Below are 20,432 nucleotides of genomic sequence, written 5' to 3'. Positions count from 1 at the left end.
GTCCAGTTGGTACAAATTCATAATGAATAATCCTTCTGATATAAAAAAAGTTTAGCAACATCACTGCAACAAGTTCAAGAACTTAATTGTCAGACATCGTATGGTCCAACTGAGCCCTGACTCTTGCAACCATGATGTTCAATAAACTGTCATCTTAAACCACTAACTTTTGGGATGCTTTGTTAAGAGCAATGCATAACCAGAACACCTTTGTTAAATGTTTAACTTATTTGACCAAAATCTACATTTATTTATTGCCAATGAAAGATTTCTTAGCTGCATTTTGGAAAACATTGTTCCAGGCAATAGATTCTCCCACCCATCAATTCCTAGCCCTTTGGTCCCTGTTTTCAACTTTGTTTTTACTTACTCTTATCACAGTGGCTAGAGATTCTCACTTTACACCAAGCTTTTAGCTAATCCTGTGTTTGAGTCAGGGTGTATATATGGACCTCTTCTCAGGCATCCCAAGTGACTCCCTTTCGAAGCAGCTTAGATGAGGATCTTATTTCAAGCCTTTGTGTCAGTTCTAGTAACTCTGATTCTGTGTTTTTCTTATGCCGGTCCCTCCCCCACCCCCCCATTGTACTGTAGCCCCAATAACTGGGTCTTAACCTTGTTCATTCTGCTTAAGGGTCTAACTTGATAGCCTTTCTAATGTTCCTCCTTTGTTTTCATTTTCTGTACGCACTATAACATGTGCCAAGCATTTGTCAACTTAAAACAGCACAAAATTATTACCTCACAGTTCTATAGATGTCTAGGTTCAGCCTGGCTCAGCTGGGTCTCTGCTCTGAGTATCACCAGGTTGGAATCTAGGTGTCAACAGGACTGCATCCCTTTCTGGAGGCTGTGAGGATGACTCTGATTCCAAGTCTTCATGTTGCTGCCAGAATCCTGATCCTTGCAGTTGGAGAACTAAGGTCTCTGTTTTCTTGCTGGCTGTTGGCTGGGGATTGCTTGCAGATTCTAGACAGTGCCTGCAGTGCTTGACTTGTGGCTCCATTTCTCCATCTTCAAAGCCAGCAGTGGAGTACAGAATTCTTTTCATGCTTGGAACTGCTCTGACTTCCCCTTCTGCCTTTCTCTTCTGTTTTAAGAGATTATGTGATTCCATTGCTCCCACCCTCCCCAGTTAATCCAGGATAATACACTGTCACACACAGACATGAACACAGCTGTGAGAGACTGATATACCATGGTTATGAAACTTTATTGAGCTGTTTGAACAGTACTGCTAATGTAAACCCATGGTGGCAAGTTCGTGAACTTAATTGTCAGACCTCGTATTCCTATTTTAAGGTTTTTCTGGTTAGTGGCATTAATTCCCTCTGCAAAATACTTTCATAGCAGTACCTGGATTATCATTTGCGTGAATAATGACGGGATGAGAATTATGGAGGGACATCTTCAGAGTTCTGCCTTCCACGACATGTCATCCCAGGAACTGAAGGTCTGTCTTGGCATGAAGGAGCTGAGTTCACATTACCACCCATCTATCCTGGTTTCCCTGCTTTCCTGGCCTAACCCTGGCTTGTGCTTTGTCTCAAATGTCAGTGTTATGTGTTTAAAATACTTCCATTATCACAGTAGTCCCCTTGCAAAGACACCATTGACCATTTTCTGAACCCCTTAATGACGATTATCTGTCTGGATTGCCATCGATTAATTAATTCATTCATTCCTTCAACAAGTTCTTACTGAGTACTTATTATTTGCCACTTCCTAGGAGCCAGTAATATGGCAATGGAAAAAAGAGAGTGTGCCCTCAAAATATGTCCATTTGTATCCATATATTCATATATGTATATGATAATAGATATATACAAATGAGTGTATAATGAAATTTCAAGTGCTGATAAGTGCCGTGAGGAGCAGTGGAGGAGGAATGGTTCTATTTGATTCAGGGTTGTGAGGGATGGCCTCTCTGAGAGAGAACATTTAAGCAGAGGCTTGAAGGGAGAGAAGAAGAAAATGTCTATCCGGGGAAGAATATTCCAGGCAAAAGGTTCGTGCTTAGTGCAGTGAAGAAGAGCAGGGAGATAAAGCAGCTGAAGCAGTGGACCAGAGGAAGGGAAACAGGAGAGGAAGTTAGAGAAGGGGTGGGATCCGGATTCCAGGGGGCTTGGAAGGTCATGGAAAAAAACACTGTTTTATTTGATTAAGATAGGAAGGCATCGGAGAAATTCTCACAAAGGAGTTTGATGATCTGACGTTTCCCTGAGCAGTGTTACTGCTGAAGACACAGGAGGAGCTATTGGAAGGTATTTGCTGTTGTCCACGGTAGAAAGGTCGGTGGCTTGGACTAGGGTGGTAGCAGTGTAGGAGCTAAGAACGGTTGTGTTTAGCATAATCTTGAAGGAAGGGATGTCTATTGCTTGTTCCTGAACCCTAACATTCTGTCTGACCTTCCCACACATTCTGTCTGACCTGCCCACAGTGGGTTCTGGCTCCAGGTACTTCTTCCGGGATCCACCTATGTCGGTTCTTGTGTCTTTTGTATCTTCTGCCTGATCCTAGTCTGCTCTAAAGTCTAACCTCCCATCTTCAAATCTGCATAAAACTATACAACTAAGACCCAGGGAAGAAGAGTAAACACCTGTGAACAGACAAAGAGATAGCAAAAGGGCTGGAGAGTAAAGAAACAATCTGAGTACTTTCTTTGCAATGTCCAGTCGGTACCGGATTTATTTAAAGGATAAATACTTAAGTGGTTCTCAACACTTTGGCAGATGAAGAATTCTTTTAACCTAAAACTAGTTTAGCTACTGTTTCTGGAGTGAGTCTACTTATAAGCAATTAAGAAACACACTTTCCTACTTTTCAAGATTTAGATGCGTTTAATGATAAATAACAACAGTAAAGTGTCTATAACTCCAAGTCAACGTAATCTCTAATGAAAGCCAAAATAGAAAGACAAAACACTGGGCATCTAGAATTGGAAGGACCAAATAGTATGACTTCATGTTAATCTTCCTCCTGGGACTGCTTATCTTCCTCCATCCTGGGAACTACCCCAGAGGGTTAATCATTCTGGGATTCGCCTCTCTACCTATGAGAAGGCCATAGAGGAAAGCTGAGAAAAACAAAGCTACACCCCTTCACTGCGTCTATATTAAGATCTATAATCATTTATCTGTGGGAAAACATGAGTTTAGTTGAACAGATAAAACAATAATATGTTAAGAAACACTCCACAGAATCTAGGAATTAAAGACAGTTCGGACTTTACAAACATCTATACCTCCATTTCTAACCATCTTTGTTCATTCTATGGCTAAACTAAAAGCTCCCATCCACCCCAGGATAATTTTTATGTCTTTGACCTTGTCTGAACCAGCTCATTATTAGCTGTGAAGGAGTTTGTAAGGTTAAATACCATAGGTTTTTTTTTCTTCTTTTTTTTATCCTCTCAAGAAATTTACTAGTTTTCTAAATCAAATTCTTTCTCCTTAAACAACAGTCCTTTGTATACTCTCAGTGCTTGCCTGATTCTCCAGAGTTTCCTTGCCATTTTTATTGGAATTTAAGGACGTCTCTTGCTTTTACACAGGGGGCCCACACATTAAGGCACCTAAACACTTCCCTTCATTTCTCCAATCTCAGGGGCCTCCATCCACTCTACAGTGCTTCCCTCAGACTCATGGTCCATAATAATTTAAGGCTCAGTGTTTAAAGAAGCCAATAATTGATAATAAATATCTAAAGTGCTTATAACAGTGCCTGGCACTTGGCCACCTCTAGGTGACCGTTAACAGTTATTACGATGTGACAGTCACCTGTAATAATGGAATCTCAAGACCAAGGTCGAAAGGATCATGGAGAGAAACATGTGGGAGAAAATTTGTGAGGTGTTTACCACAGGTACTGACCCAAAGAGATGTTTGACAAATCTTAGCCATGTATGATGGTTGTTTATATACAATGTTTTTAAAAGTATATATGTTGCAAATTATTTATTTGAAAAGTAAACATCCTACTAAGAAGAACATTTAAAGTACACAACTATGAAATATTACTTGATACGAAAGACAAATTAAATGTTTGCAATGTATGCTAACCAGTAATGATTTCAGGTTTAGAAGGAATTGATATCTTATGAACCTTAATACCATAAATTTGTTAGCAAATAAATAGGCTTTTGCTAGTGAATGTCAATTCTTTTTGAATTTCCATGCATTATCATCTTAACTCTTTAATGTTGTATCTAAAAATACGTGTATCTTTAGAAAAGTAAACATGAAACAGGTAGATTATGTTGCTTGCTGTTTCTAATTTAATACCAGAATTTTGACACTAGACAGACTTAGGGGTAGCAATCTGCTGAGAAGACGTGAAGCAGTGGTTCCATAGTACTCTAAGACAGAGAAAGCATTAATTGTTTATGCCAAAGTGGATGAGGGATGGTAGAAATTACATGGAGCTTCGAGTTTCCTTAAAACCTGGCTTGGTCCTACTGCTGTTATGAGAATATTTAAATTAAATGGACAATAGTTTCCAACTCTAAAACACATTATATGCAGTACATACTTTAACCTAGTTTACAATTACATTTATTATGCCCACTGAAACCACAAAGCCGATGTTTAATTTTACAGTTTAAAGTCACACATAGGGAAATGCTTTACAAAATAGGATATTGTTCCTCAATGAAAAATATTACAATAAAGATCCCAAATGACTCAGTTCAAGTGGTTTACCTGAATAACAGAACTGTTGTGGAATGCAGGCTAGAAGACACAGTAACGCTTTCAATTGTTGATTCAGGTTTGAAATTTGCCAAAGCTGAAGAGACATTTTAAACGAGACCCATCTTAGTCTTCCAAGATTTTTGGTTTTTCAACTGCATTATCTTTACTGAAAAAATGTCATTGCTTCTGGAAAATTGAGGGTAGAAAGAAGCTTACAAGTACATTTTACTGCTTGCATACAACATGTAAATCTTTAATATTTTACTCAAACTTGAAAGCCAATTTGCTTAGTTTGCTGCAATCTATTTACAAAGCATGTACATGATTTTCTCTGACAAATATGTCGTACTAAAATGTAAGCAGTATTTGTCACCTCCTACATTTATGTCATGCCTAAGTGTGTAATGCATAACCACCATCCGGAAACAGTCATAGATTTCTTAATCAAAAGTCTAACCTCACAAAGTCACACGCAGTGTAATCTTCTATTCTCAATATGCTCTCAGTATGGGGTGAAGTGCTTCTAATACGTTGTGAATTGTTAAAGCAAAGGCAGATATAGAAGCCAAATGTTTACTATGGACATAAAATACAGCAAAGCGTAAACAAAGTCAGGCCAAATACACACAAAATTTTGTTTGTATGTAACAACCAAACAAGTTTGTTTGAAAGGAATGTTTGAAAGGAATGCTGATGTCTTAGTAAGTGATGAAACGTGACTCACATAAAAATATGCTACTCCAGCCTGACACTCTTCAAGTTTTGATGTCACCTTAAATATCCTCGATGTACATACAGCTTATGTCACCGAACACTGCTGATCAACATGACCATTAGATGCTACTTCCCTAACATTGAGTATCAAGTCGTGCCCAGCCTTGACAAAAAACAAAACAAACCAAACAAGAAAAAAAGAAAACAACTTGAGTTTTTTCTTGCAAATTGAAAAATCATCTAGAATAAAATAGTAACTCAGAAATACCACTTTTGACAGTTGATCACTGAAGATGATAGCACCTCAATAAAAATTAGTTGTTCATTGGATGTACCAAAGGAAAATGAAAAAAAAAAAAGAAAAAAGAATGCTCTGTTTTATTTACAAATCACAGTTTTCCTCACAGTGTTAGACTTGAGGTCACTCTGATGTGGCAGTGCCTTATAGGATAATGAGCCATTATTGGTTTTTCCATTTGATCTATGGCCATCCACATGGACCAGCTGGTGATGCTATGGGGGTGAGGACCACAGAGAGCAGACTTATTGCTAAAGTGCTAATATATTAGGAGTGTGCAATTAACTGGGTTAACGAATACATACATTTCAGTCCTATTCTCTCTTAAAACCAACATCTTCTAACAACATATTGTTTTATTTTTTCCACAAACTCTACATTGAGAGTTATAGTATCATGGCACCAGAAAGCCATTTGTCAGATTGAGTGCTTTTCTGATCTGAATACCATGTCCATTTCCATTTTTTGTTTCACTAATGCACCAATATTGTTTCAATATGTTCCCATACATTAATTGACTAGAACACAATTATGCATTATTGATTGATGTGTTTCATAAACCTGTAACTTGAGAAGTCTTTTCTGTAGTTCATGCTAGCAGGGTAGGCTATTAGGAAGATTGCTTTTTTCCAGTGGACTAGTGAGTTAAGTTGATGAACTTATTTGACAACCTAAAACTACAGATTATTGGCAAATGAGAAAAATAATAGAGAAAACATACAAGTTCCTTTTCTGTGTATAAATAATAGATCTCCTTGACCCGCTCATTGGTTCTATTATAATGTTCGATGACCATTTCTGTACTCATGGTTATTCATTTATTTTGTAGCTTTGAAATGTTAAAAAATATAAGACATTTTCATGGTCTCAAGTATAATTATAAATAGATTGATAATAATTACCAATTCTGCCAATGAGATTTCACACTCAGCCATAAACTATTGGCATGATTTGGTCATCATTAAATTCAATCTTATTTTATAAACAGTGAACACTAAGTCACAGCACAAGTCCTGTGCTTCTTTGAATCTGGCTGCTGTTCTCACCTAAACCATGATAGTGACCTTGTTAATAACGGAGGGATCAATGGGAGAAACATCAGAGCCAGAGATTGATCTGGTCAATTGTGTGTCCTGGGGTGACCAGACTGAAATCTTTCAGAGGCAAGCTAATATGATCAGAGGTGTCCCTGCTAACCCCAAATCCTATTATGATTCCATGAGATTCATTAGTAGTAGTAAAAGGTCACACTTTATCAATGGAGGTTGCACATTTATAGAAAGTTATGACTAACATTTGAGTCATTTAAATCAAATATGTTTACTCTCCTCTGTAGAATCCTCTAGACACTAAAGGCTACATGATGTAAATTTTTAAAGAGTGTTTCTAAAGCAGCAAAAGACAAAATTTGGTTTTATTATCATTGATAACACTTGGAAGTTATGTGTACACACCTTTGATATAATCCATCAACAACTCTTTGTCCAAGTTTATCAGTGAAATGAATGGATCTGATTCTCAACTGTGTTTTAGCTTCAATGGGAAGCTTCCAGGTTATCCATGTACCCAAGTTTAACATGTGGACCTTAGTTGCTTGAATAAGTGTTTTTCTTATTTGTGACTTGGAAAACGTAGTATTAATGGAACCTAAAAGACCTGTTAATATAACTGCAAATAATGGGCACTACTGATCATGAAAGACTAAATTTAAAACTTCTATAGAAAGGAAAACTATAGTATCAGAATAAGGATACATGAGGAATATATACATAAACACCTGTTTCACACACAAAGCTTTTTGTAAAAAAATACAAAAGCAACCAGTGCTGCATATTATGTAAACTCACAAAGTGTAATTTATACACAAACATGAAGCATAAATTAAAAAGTAGGACAACAGCAAAACATTTTAAATATAGAATTTGCACATATTTTTGTTAAATAAAGAATAAATAATTTTATCACACAAATTCACATACCTGTTGCAAAAACAATAAATTACTTTTTTTCAGTGCTGCAACTTTTTTGTTTGTTTGTGATTAATCCCTTAATTTTCAGTTTGAAGGGATAAAACTGTTTCCACAGGAAGGCAGAGTAAATTGAATTTGTTGAATAAATTAAAGCTATGCCCTTAAATCTCTAAACAACAAGGCAGGGCTTAATTTGACCTTGTCTGTTCTAGAAGAAATACATGTTATTTTCGTTTGGACTCTCTGTGTACTTAATGAAACTTAATCTAGAGTGTTCAGTTTTGTGAGTGAGATTAGATTCTTACTAACCTGAGCATTTTCAGACAATCTCTTTTTTGAGAAAGTGGTACGTAGCATCATGAATCCTAGACTCTTTATTCAAGATGCCACTATGGAAAGGTGAAAGGAATAGTTCAAAGTCAAACTGGACTGAATTAGATTGTATTATAGAGGATTTTCCCTTTGCTTATCATTCTTTATATCTACCAAACACTCCATTTCTCTAATTTTAGTTTCCAGTCTAAATCATTTTTCTCAAGAGTTTAGACATACATTCCTTACTCAATCTATTGATATACAGGGGGAATAAACCAAAAAACACTAAAGAAAACTCCTTAAACACATGGAATAGTGGTTTATTTGTTCTAAGCTCCCTAGGATTGTTTCAATGAAAAGTGTAAAACTTCATTATTTGGGGGAACAATGAATCATTAATAAATCATATTTAAAAATAATCTATGAATACAGTATAGAGAAGCAGAGTAGGAGACAATCCTGTTTACTCTTCAATTATCTTTTTAATGTTGCCGTCAATATACCCACAAAAGATAAAAATAAAATTTGTCATAATTGAATTACTTGATTAAAATTATTTTGAAACTTGGAAAAAGTAATGTTGGACTTTCTATTAATTCTCTCTGCATAGTCAAATTCTGAGTGTGATTTAAATTTTGTTTTTCTGACTCATTTGAATGACTTTATTCCCTGCCTCTGATATCTAGTTGACCTCCATCACATGCAGGGTACCAGTCTTGTATAGGCTTCATCTGTCTAACTGACAATTTATTAAGAAAAAATGACCACGTTTAAAGCAAAGTCAGTCTATGAAAATCTGAAGGATGATTATCAGTTTTGTAAAATCATTATTTTTTTTATCAAATAATTTCTTAAGAAAGTACTTAAAGCAGTGAGACACCCATTCTCCTGGCCCACTGGAATGAATGTGCTATAGCAAGATCAATTACATAATTATTTTATATTAAAAATATCTTATAATAAAAAATAAACTCTCATGAGCTTAAGGGGACTCAAACAATGGTCCCCAAACATCCTCATATGCAATTCTTCACAATAGGCACATTTGGTTTGATTATTATACAATTTTATAAAGATAAGTGGCTTTCTGATACTTCACAAAGAAAAAGAAATCCCAATGCAATGAAACACCTTGGATTTTCTGGGGTGGAGGGATACAGTTTACTGTCTAAAAAGCAATTTTTATGCATATGATTATAAAAATTTTTCATGTCTAACTATTCAAACTTATAACCTACCTAGACAGGCTATGGAAATAAAAGCAACAAACCTCAAAAATCATCACATTTCATCACTCAAACACTTACTGGTACAACCAAATGCTTTCCAATTGGGAAAAATCTTAAGTGCAGTATTCATTTACTTGGATTTTAAAAAATACAAGGAATTATTGCCTATATGATGTGGAAACAGTCTTATTGATATTAACCACGTTTTTTTTCTTTTCTTTTTTTTCTTTTGCACAAGCCACATTAATGATAATCACTTCTAGATGTGGCTAACTACCAAGTGATCTTTAATATTCTTATTAAACTAAGTCGACGAGAAGTACAAAACATTATAGGTTTTACAGAACCCTTCAACAAAACAAACAAGCAAAAACAAACATTTTAAAGGCTTGCTGGTAAGAGGTATACCAGTATTGAAAGTGTTGAATGTGATTAGAAAACTCTTTGCTGTGTGTATTGCATGTATATTACACATTGTGAGATATCAGATGAGAGCCATAGAAAGGGAAAGCAATTGTGAAAATATAAGTTGAAAATATGGTGAAGTATGTTTTTTTTTTCTTTTAAATTTTAACATGAGGAAACTAATTCTTAGACTCTTGAATACCGATCACACACACACATACACACACATGCACACAAACATGCAAACACTACTTCTACAACCTAATTATGCATTAATTTGGCTGGCTGCCTGAAAAAATACAGGCTGTCAAAGGTTTAAGAAGATGGACCTGTGTATGTATTTAAATGACTAAATACGCTGATATCCTTTTTCTTTTCAGAATTTTTCAGAAGATGCTGGCTGTCAAAATGGTTTTTGACTAAAATTTTATCTCCGTTGTCTGAAAGTATATTAAATCTTCTTAAAACAGCAGCAAGTTCTTTAATTTCCAGTAAAATATCCACAGCTTTTTCTGGAAACTGGAAGAAGCTGAAATAGCTGCAGACCTACTTTGGTCAAATACATTTTTTTATAGAAATATATATGTATATACACACATATACATATATATACATAAATTTTTTTTTAATAGAACCAAGTGATATAAAGTGACATACCAAATGAGAATATATCTACAAACAGTAAAAATAAGCTACTGTGTATTATGGGTAAAAATGATTATGATGCCTTTGAAGACATTCTATAAGAGGTAGGTGACAAGGGGGGGACTGTTCTGCCATCTTCAAATGTCGCCTGATTCTACATTCATCAGGGTTTTTTCATTCTGGTAGGCCTAGGGGGTGTTGACTAACTGCCAAGTTTTTCTATATTCCAAGGTCACCACTGTCACATGAAATAGTGCACATCTTCCTTTGGTCACGGAGAGCAGATTCTGCCCATAATCGGACTCCTGTCGACAATGACACCGAAGCGTGACTTTCTATGCTTTAGGTAGACCTCTTGTTCACCACAACCAATGAGTGATGAATCATCCAGTTGATCTTTGCATAAGACCATAACCACAGGCTAACATTTCTTTAGCAAGCATTGCTTAAATGCAGAAGGCCTCTGAGAGAGAAGACATCCCTTTGCTAACTTCCGGTTTCCATCCTGGCACTGCACCGTCCGGGTGTGCCAGCCCGTGTCACAGGTCCTAGAACAGGCAAGCCATGGGCCCGTCACCCACTGCGGCTGTGGCGTGTATGATCCCACTTTATTGCTAGTGACAGAGTTTCCTTTCTGAGTGGACTTCTTGGGAACAAAAAAACTGTAACGGACATCTAATGCTTTTGTTGGGTCTGTTGCAAGAATCTGCACTATTAGAATTTCCTTCGTGGCTGAATAGCCCATCCCATGCAGGAAGTCATCCCTATGGCTCCAACCGCTGTAGTTCATGACTGTTCCATTGATGTCAATGATTGTTTCTGAAGTGGAGATCATGTACTTTCCATTGATAAGGTACTCACCGTTTTTCTTCTTCAGAGCTAAGTAGGCAGTGAATCTAGTCTGGTCTTTGGCTTTAAACTGTCGGACTTTTATGTGGGTTGCCCCTTCGGGGATCCTCACAACATCAGTGTAACCCTTACTGGAAGCACGAATTCCCATAGGGGACAGAGGGGAAGAGAGAGAGAGAGAGAGAGAAAGAGAAAGAGAAGAAAAAATAAGTAAACACTTAATAAATAGGTAAACAAATATAAATTCTTTAAAAATCTTACCTTACTTTAATAAAACGCTTTAATGTATTTAGGAAATTAGCTCACAATTGGCTTCAAAAATTAATTTTCTTAAAGCAAAATAGGATTCTGGGTACATTATCATTGTATGCATTTTTATTATGATGTTCAAAATTAGGATGATAGTAGCACCCCGCCTTTATTTAAAATTTTATACTAACTTATTTCAAGATTTACAAAAACATTATGCATCAAATCTTATCATCTTTACAAAGCTACTTTATGTTCTGGCACAAAATGGGATATATGTCAACACAAACTAACATAAATCTGCTCTCAATTTCATAAAATATCTTTACGTTAATGTTTCTCAGACTTGTTCTAGTATTAGAATCACTTGGAAAACTTTAAAAAATTTTAATCCCCAGACCCCAGACCAATTAAATCCCCATCTTTCAGGATGGGGAATAGGCTGCACAGCACTTCTGGAGCTCTTCGTGTTGTTTCCAACACATAGACTAGTTGGCGGACCACAGATTTAACTATTTGTGGAACTTGAGACAGAGTAGGGCCTCTGCTTCCATTTATACTAGAATGCTGGATTAACTCAGCAGGACGAAAAATGGAGCATAAAGTTCTGATGTGGGTAACCACAGCTTACTATTATCATCAAAGGAAAAAAAAAAAGAACCTTTAATGTCTTAACAAATTTCCTGAATGCTTCATATCCACAAAGCATTATGATAGATTGACTGAGGCTTTATGGTGGGTGTAAAAATAAGATAGGTCTCTCATGATCCATCATTGACTCAGGAAAATGGCAAAGGCATAAGTATCTGTAGTACCCATAAGGCTCCGGAAAATGCAAGGACAGAAATGCTAATTAAGCAGCAGGGGACCATGCCAGTGAGAAGGAGTCATCTTTTGCCAAGATCTTTGCCTCTATAAGTAATTTCATAGTAAGGTCTCCATAGTTTTTCCCATCCTCATTATTTAAAAGAAATAAATAACTTGCTCGTGCAGTTTGACTGATGTGTGCGATCTGTAATTATTTACTTTCAAATTCTTACTCAAATTTACAGGTTTGGGGCAACTGATTCATATACTGAAAATACAAGTGTGTTTTTCCCACTCAATCACTTCCTCTGAATTGGAGAGGAGGCTCCTCCCCAGGGAATCCCGTCTATTGGGCATTTGATCTACAGTGACTGCCAGACAAGTGTCAGAGCTTCCCACTGTGTTGAAGAGAGAAGATGCAATGCCGGTGATGTTGCTTATCTGTGTAACTTGATCCGTTATTTTTACTTTCTATAATACACTTTGGATTAGACTTCATTACAGGACTTTTCTTTTTCTTTTTTTTTTAAAATATCCAATATCAAACCTACACTGGCTTCAAACAAAGCCAGGAGGGGTGTTGGAGATGATACTTTATCTTACATAGAAAGTATATAAAGTGGGGGTATATTAAAGTATTTGAACAAGTTTGCTCCAGAGCTAATATAATGGCAGCGCCAGGCTTAAAACACAGGCCTCCTGACACGTCTACACTGTCCACTACCCTGGCAGTCCCCAGCCATGTAAAATTGGGTAAGTTCTGAACATTCAGAGTCCCCATTCCCTCATATATAAAATGAAAGGTTAGAGTTGATCATTTCTAAGGTGTCTTTGAAATATATAAAAATGCAGAATATAATTGGACTTGTAGGGCTTTTGACCTAGATGGTCCAACACAATTAGATGAATAACTATTACATCACTAGCAAATAGAAGTAGCAATGCCTATTTTAATCCACAATGAATTCTTCAGCCATACAATTTTTATCATACCAAAGATAATTTTTACATTAGCATGGCACGTAATTAGTTTAATAAATCCTCATTGTTAACTTGGTTCTCGATTACTCTCCAGTTAAAAACAACACAGCACATACATCAAGACTACAGGTGTGCTTGCCCGATACCACTCAGCTTAAGAGTGGTCTGGTGAAGAAGGAAAACAACACTGCATCCAGCAGACTATGTAGCTGACTTGGCCACCCTTGCTGATAGCATAATATCTTATGCCAGAAATTGGGACTTCATAAACTTACATATTTAAAGCAAGAATATAATAAAGGACTATGAGAAGAAGCAGAAAACAGACTTTATTCTTTATAGAATAGATTTAAACCAGGATAGTAAAAATGGAATTGTTGTCTATACTATAGCAATTAACTTCCATTTTGCAATGAGAAACATTTTTTTTTAAGAATAGAGCCCAATGAGAATTTGCTATTAAATATATATATGGATGGAAATCAGCCATCCTTTCATAAATTATGTTGCAGGAATGATAGATCTGCAAGTCAGTTGAATTTCACTGACTTCTTTTCAGTTTTCATACTGGAAGACCTTGACCTCATGGCCACTGCACTTTACATGCTTCCAGAGGCTCCATGAGTTTCCACTCGATGACCAGAGCTTTCTTTATCTCCTCTCCTTCGCATATTCATAATGTGCTACTAGAACCCTGCTAGCCCTCCTCCCACTGATGGCTTGTGATGTAACATGAGTCCTCCTTTATCAATTTTGCAGTGTCTAAAGCTTTGTTCGGTTTGTATACGGCCAACTGTTCTATCACATTACCTTTTTTTATTGAAGGTTCCAACAATCTTTGTACAACTGGAGTTGTCTCCTCCACATACTCCACACTTGTCATACTGCAGCTTTGAGCCAATGATGCTATCACAGCCAGTTCGCACACACCTTCCCCGGACGCAGACGGAATTACTATATGGCCTACATTCAGTTCCATCAGTCACCTGAACATGAGAAACACATTAGCAGTGGGAAATACTTGTGCCCAGGTACTTGGCTTCTTAGGTAAAAGAACAAGTTATGATTTGTGAGGTTTGAGTGTGATTGCAATAGATAATACACTGAAAAATAAACAAAGAACCAAAAACAGTTTCCAGAAGTATCTAATTGAAAAATCCTCGACATCTTGGCAGAAATAAGATCTGGGACAAATCTGGGTTATGCACTTTCTCTCTTGAGCTTAATTCTGTATGTGTTAGGACACCCAGGGTATTCATTTCCGTATGTATAACATGTTCCCGTTGTATAGTCTCGCCTTTTTACACAGATAGAAGGGATCTTTTCACTTAGCGTGTGAGACTGTGTGTCACTGTGTGGAGAGCAGAATAAGAGCGCGCTCAAGAGCACAGAGATCTTTCTTTGTTGCATAATTGTTATTATAGCAATAAATTTGAAAATCTAAACCTGACATCCAAAACCTTGCAATGGTTGGAAAGCATTCCCTATTGTGTTGAACCGTCAGATGCTGAAATTGAGACAAACAGATTAGTGTAGGAAAAGGGGTCTGGGGAAGGTAGCGAGAAATGCTTACTGGAAGAGACTGAATATGTTTGAATAAAAGAATTAGTGTATATTTATAAAGCTCGCTATAAAATAGTATGTATATGGAGTATTTGTGGTTTGTGCATGTAAGTATACATAGAAAACATGTCATATATATAAATAAACAGACATATTTTGTATTTGCATGTATACAAAACTCTTCATTTATGTGTGTGACTGTGTGTATGTGTGTGTGAGTAAAAGTAGCGTGCACTTCAACAGGTTAACAGCTCTGCAAATAGTTATATTCCCAGGTGATGTTTTAGTTTTTATTTCTCTGTAATATTTACAATGAAAATGTGTTATTTTGCATTAAAAAATAAAACATTGAAAAAATTACATTAGTTAGACATTAACTTATTTTTTATTAATGGCATAAATATCTGAAGGCCAGTTACAGAGGTGGTTTTAAATGTAGCCCTTGTTTGCAAATTACATAAACAGTATTTTAAATTGCTGCCTAACATTGATTGTGAGAAATAAAACTGCAATTATACAAAAAAATATTCTGTGAAAAATAAGGGATAATTTCACATGTGCATAATGTGTACAGCTAAAGGGACACCGATTCACATTAAGGTCGCATCACATTGAGGGCGTATCACCATGCTAAACTATCTTCCAAAATGATGTTTAAAGGCTATACAGTTTTCAAATGCATAATGTGCCATGATTTATTAAACCAATAATTTATTGTTACACACCTAGATTGTTTCTGATTGTTGCCTTATCAGCACTACTGCTAAATGAATATTTGCATCCCCCTGCCTCCCCCCCACACACAAAAAAATGTCTTGGTCAGACATGACCATCTTGAAATATCTCTTCATGAGTCACCCAAGGAGTTCTTTAGGAAACAAGAGAAAAACAGAAAGCTTCCTTGCTTTATAGTCCCCTTTACAAATGTGCCCAAGAAGTACTAGCTGTTTTCATGTCTATTTTGAAGTTAAGGTCACATCTCACCTTCCTCGACAGAAAGTTGAACTTTTCAAAACTAGCTTTTGAAACATTTACTTGCTCTGTTTACAAAATCATTTTTATGCATTGTATAAAGTTTGAAAATATAGAAATGATAGAGATAAAAATAAAATCCTTCCAAATCTAGCCACCACCAAATAATGACTTGTTTGCATTTGGTATCTGCAGGCTTCATTTTACCAAATACTTGCCACAGAGGATGCCGACTGTTTCCGGACAGAGAGTGTGCACTTACCTTTGGAGAAAACACCACATAGTAGCCGGTGCCCTTAGCTCTGCAGGTCAGTTTGCACACATCCCCTGGCAGGACGCCAGCATATTTGGGAACCCATTCCACAAATGTTTTGACTCCTTTTGCATCAGACTGATATCCATTTTTGGCCTCACATTGCTCATGACGAAAAGATTTACCTAAAAAACACACATATCACATTATTAGTCTACTGTTCTGAAACTTACATATATTCTGATGCCTTTAAATAATTCATTTGAAGGAGAAGATGCTACCTTTTCTTTCCAGAGCCACTTTACACACTACTGTTGAAGGTTTTTCACTATATACAGAATTGAAAACGGCAATGATTTTCTTCCTAGTCCCTGAATACTCACTTGTGTATAGTAATCATTTAAAATCACTCATGCATTTGTTTTGATTTGCACATTGGTGGAATTGTGCAGCACAAGATTAATATGCTATTTCTCCAACCTTCCCTATTTGTTACTGCCAGAATACAAATTACACGGGACACACAGTGGTTGCTGACACCTGGGAGCAGCGTACCGTTAGCTGGGCAGGGCATAACACTGCAGGAACGGTAGATGGCCCTCTTTCCTGTGCAGTAGCGGCCATTGTTTCTGGGTGCTGGGTTATTGCAGTGGCGATAGGCAAACTGTACTCCTCCCCCACATGAGCGAGAACACTGGCCCCAGGACCCCCAGGACCCCCAGTTGCCATGGCTTGATGTCTGAAATAGACAAATAGAAGATATTTTAACTCAGGGGAAGGAAAACATTCAAAATATACATTTGGAAATCACTTGCATTCAGTGATTGGAAACATCATCACAGATAGAGTTAAATTTTCAAAGAATTTAACGTGGTCATAGGGATTGAATGTTCTGGAATGATAATCTGTTTCCAGTTCTAAGCAATTCATCTTTGCTGCTTCCCCCACCTCTCAACTCCTGCACTAGAGGCTCTAAACGCTTCACCCTATATACTCAGTACACTGCAAGGATTACCTCCTCATTTCTCTGGACCATTTTAACTTAAACTCTGCCTTCTGATATTGTACTATTCTGTTAACCACTCAACCATGGTTAGCATTTTGTCCACCCTGATCCTGCATCTTTAATAAAATGTGTGATGCTAAAGGTTTTGCATGACACCAGGCATTAGTGGGTTATGCTTGTATCTTTTCTCCCTCTTTAGCACTAAAGCTCTGCAGTGCCTTTGTTAACATCACACATCCTGTGTATGACAGGCCCTCAGCCAATTTGACCTGGGTTTGGCTTAATTCCTAATGAAATCAGGATCCTCCTCCTCACCCCAGAGGAGATGTGGCAGGTACTGAACTGCACACACATGACAGGAATTGAAGAACCCTGCTATGACACCCCAGGTGTGTTACTCTGGAGATCCTGCAGTAGGAAGCTGAGAGTCTCCAAAAGGAAGACACTTATAAACTCCTTTGCTGGGGGGAATGTGTGAAAGACGTCCTCTGACTGCCTGTGTCAGGGTAACTGAGAAGGCTGGGTTGTGCGATGACCTTAGAAGACCCAGGGGGCATGCATGTGTCCATGCTCTTCTAGTGACTTTTAAAATCTTGTGAGAGTGAACAGAGGCCTCGCTTGGGCCTTAAACATTAAGGTGGCAGCTGCTGACCTGCAAGTGGGCTCTAGGGGGAAGGTGAAGGTTTTTCCTTGGAGCAAGTGCAGGTTACTTTAGCTCCTAAAGTTAATTAACTTGCTGTGAGGGAGAAAACAGGACCATTGTGGAGCGCACCAAGTATGTAGGGAGACCACATGACAATTCTACCACTCTTGTCTTACTGCATTTAAATATATGTATTCTGGTAACTGTAGTAAGAGAAGTGTGATGGTCAGGTTCCAAAGGGTGGGACCTCCTTGGAGCATCAAGTAGACAGAACCTGGGCGATATACTTTTTTGTTACAGGACATAACTGGGAGGAGGAACTCTGACCTGTATTTTCTCCAGTTTTTGATGACTGGGAATGGCTCTTGGGGTTAGAGGAGGAAGCAGTAAAATGACCTCTCAAGAAAAAACATTTTAACTAGGAAATAAAGCCTTCCACTGACAGTCCCCACACGTAACAGGAATGTACTTCAGGTCTTGAGTCTCCAGGCATTGCGTGACAAGAAAATCACTTACTGAATAATATTTTTTCTTGGTTTTGTCCACACACTTGCCCTGCAGGCAAATCCTTCCTTTCCCACAGGGTGTCCCCTCCACGGCTGGCAGCTTCTTGGTCAGACACACCATCTGGCCCTGGCGTACGACCGCGCACCACAGGCGAGCACAAACGTCCATGCCAGGGCATACTGAGTACTCAGGCCCAAAGGTCAGGTTGCACTGCTGGGTGGCATCGTAGGTCTGTCCTGGGAGTTCTTCAGGGCCCAGGATCTGCTTACGAGGTAGGTCTAGCAAACAGTTACCTACAAAAAATAAACAAGATTGACCCCTGTTCTGGGTTTAGGTTGCAAAGCACTAAAACCATGGATCTAAAAATGAAATGCTCCAGCTGGTGTTGAAGCGTGTTGCACCCCCAGATCTGCAGTGTGATGCCCTAAAGAAGGGACTCCGTGGAGGATGAGGCTGGGTGCTGCCTTGTGCTCACCAACACTCTCCAGGATTTCCAGTGGGTAATGTGCTCTGGAGTATCCATAATGATGGCAGTGGGATAAATAAATAAAAGTATTTTGTAATAATCAGTTGTGAAAATAACCATTGTGCTGAAGGATTAAAAGAACTTGGGATAGATCTAGAGGAAATAGATAATGCACATAAAACAACAACAATCGGTAAGCGTTTACAACATTGAGAAACAGAATTGGAACTCTATTGATACCCCATTCTCTACTTCCAACTTACCTCTTCCTCATGTGCCCATTGAGGTCCCCTTTCCATTAATTCCACAAATAATAAACAATGATAGTTGCTATTACGCCCAACATATTTGGTTAGTACCTATAACATTCTAGCAAACGTTGGGGAAAAAAAAAAAAATGAGTCTGATCAACTCCTCAAGATCTCCCAATAAAGTGAAGGAATAGACTAACTAAATTGCTTTTCTCACTCAGTCTGATAAGAATTTCAATAATGACTTTTCAAGAGTCACAGAATAAAGGAGCTGTAGGAGAAGAAAATTAATCATTGATCATTTGGATCGAGGCCCATCTTTTCCTCTTCTCCTTTTTCTACCCTTTGGGTCAGTTACTTAATGCAATTAGTATTCATTGGGTGTCTGGAGTGTGTCTGCCACCAACAAGTTGGTGCTCTCATTGCAGAGTAATATGGGGAGTGTATAGTGAGGTGGGGATCCATAGAGGCGGCACACGCACTGAGGATGCAAATTCAGAACTGGAAATGTGGGTCACCTCCCCGCAAAAAGCTTTCCTGAGAATCCCTGCTCAGTGAGTTAATACCATTAATTTTCACCCATAATATGGGAACATGCATATTGTCCATCTGTTTCTGTATTTTTTACTTGATTTTAGGATTTACCTGCTGATTATTAATAGTACTAAAAATAACAAACATTTGTTAGACACTTACACTATTCTCAGTTCTTTAAACGTACTAGCTTATCTAATCCTCACAAGAACTCTACAAAGCAGATTCTATTGTTTGCTTTATTTTACAGGTAAGAAAACTGAGGAACATAAAGGTAGGTCACGGGTTTCATGCTCAGAGCTTACCATCCTCATAATATATCATCTTGTCTCTGTTTACCATGCAGATGGATTTCTTGTTTTATTGCTGAAGGGCAAGTGTGTGTAGGAATTTTTTAAATGGTGGATATCATGTCTAATGGTAGAAACACCCAGTCTAAACTTTAATTCTGGCGAAACTCTAAATGGTTGAGTGTTCTTGGCTAAGTTAGTTAACCTCTCCCTAAATTACTTTCAAGCTCTGAAATGTTACTCTTCTCATTGTGACATTGTAAGGGTAAAATTAGCTAACAAAGATCTAAGAGGCGACCAGAAAAATCCAAAACGATGATAGTTGATATTATGCCCAACATATGTAACAACTGTTTAGATGTATTTGAGTTATTCTTTTATTCAACAAAAGAAAATCATATTTAAATCCTACTTTCCACTGAGAAATTAAATATTCAGCATATTTTAAAATACTGCAAATGTTTTTACAACTAGAACGTTCAACTTTCTTCAAAGTGAATATCTTAGAATTTGTCAATCTGTGATGGAGGCATTATATGAAAATGAATAAAGAGCAAAGTTCCTATTTAAGTTCTGAGCCAGAACGTTTGAAGAGGTAAAGCTTCTTAAGGAAAGCCAGGAAAAGCATTAAAAGTAAGTATCCAGCCAAAGAGAACTTTGGGAGAAAAACATCAAGTTAAAAGAAAAACATCAACATCAAGTCAATAGGAAAGAATGATAGTAAAACCTCACACCAAGCTTTGTTTAGAAAACAGAGTAAGATTAGGCACTTCAGAACTCCATGGAAAGAGTTG

General features: G+C 37.4%; 1 protein-coding gene and 1 long non-coding RNA gene across 3 annotated transcripts in view; one reads left to right on the top strand and one right to left on the bottom strand.

The window, feature by feature from the left end:
* LOC141570173 (uncharacterized) overlaps nucleotides 1-13,970 on the top strand; it is a 403,207-nt gene extending 389,237 nt beyond the window's left edge. The window contains exon 4 of the long non-coding RNA XR_012494127.2: nucleotides 12,418-13,970. This is a non-coding gene — a long non-coding RNA (uncharacterized LOC141570173). The remainder of the gene's footprint in view (nucleotides 1-12,417) is intronic.
* Nucleotides 4,538-20,432, bottom strand: part of ADAMTS5 (ADAM metallopeptidase with thrombospondin type 1 motif 5) — a 47,697-nt gene continuing 31,802 nt past the window's right edge. For both annotated transcript variants that reach the window (XM_074326371.2, XM_019729873.3), the window contains 5 exons: nucleotides 18,107-18,390; nucleotides 16,497-16,680; nucleotides 15,951-16,126; nucleotides 13,964-14,139; nucleotides 4,538-11,247 (listed from right to left, as the gene is read on the bottom strand). In XM_074326371.2, the coding sequence (XP_074182472.1) occupies nucleotides 10,689-11,247; nucleotides 13,964-14,139; nucleotides 15,951-16,126; nucleotides 16,497-16,680; nucleotides 18,107-18,390 (1,379 nt within the window). In that variant the 3' untranslated portion in view covers nucleotides 4,538-10,688. The remainder of the gene's footprint in view (nucleotides 11,248-13,963; nucleotides 14,140-15,950; nucleotides 16,127-16,496; nucleotides 16,681-18,106; nucleotides 18,391-20,432) is intronic.

This window comes from Rhinolophus sinicus, chromosome 17 (assembly GCF_057876585.1).
Source record: "Rhinolophus sinicus isolate RSI-liver-muscle chromosome 17, RSI-T2T, whole genome shotgun sequence".
NCBI lineage: Eukaryota > Metazoa > Chordata > Mammalia > Chiroptera > Rhinolophidae > Rhinolophus > Rhinolophus sinicus.
The sequence above is the reverse complement of the archived record's forward strand: the minus strand, read 5'-3'. Positions and strand labels throughout refer to the sequence as shown.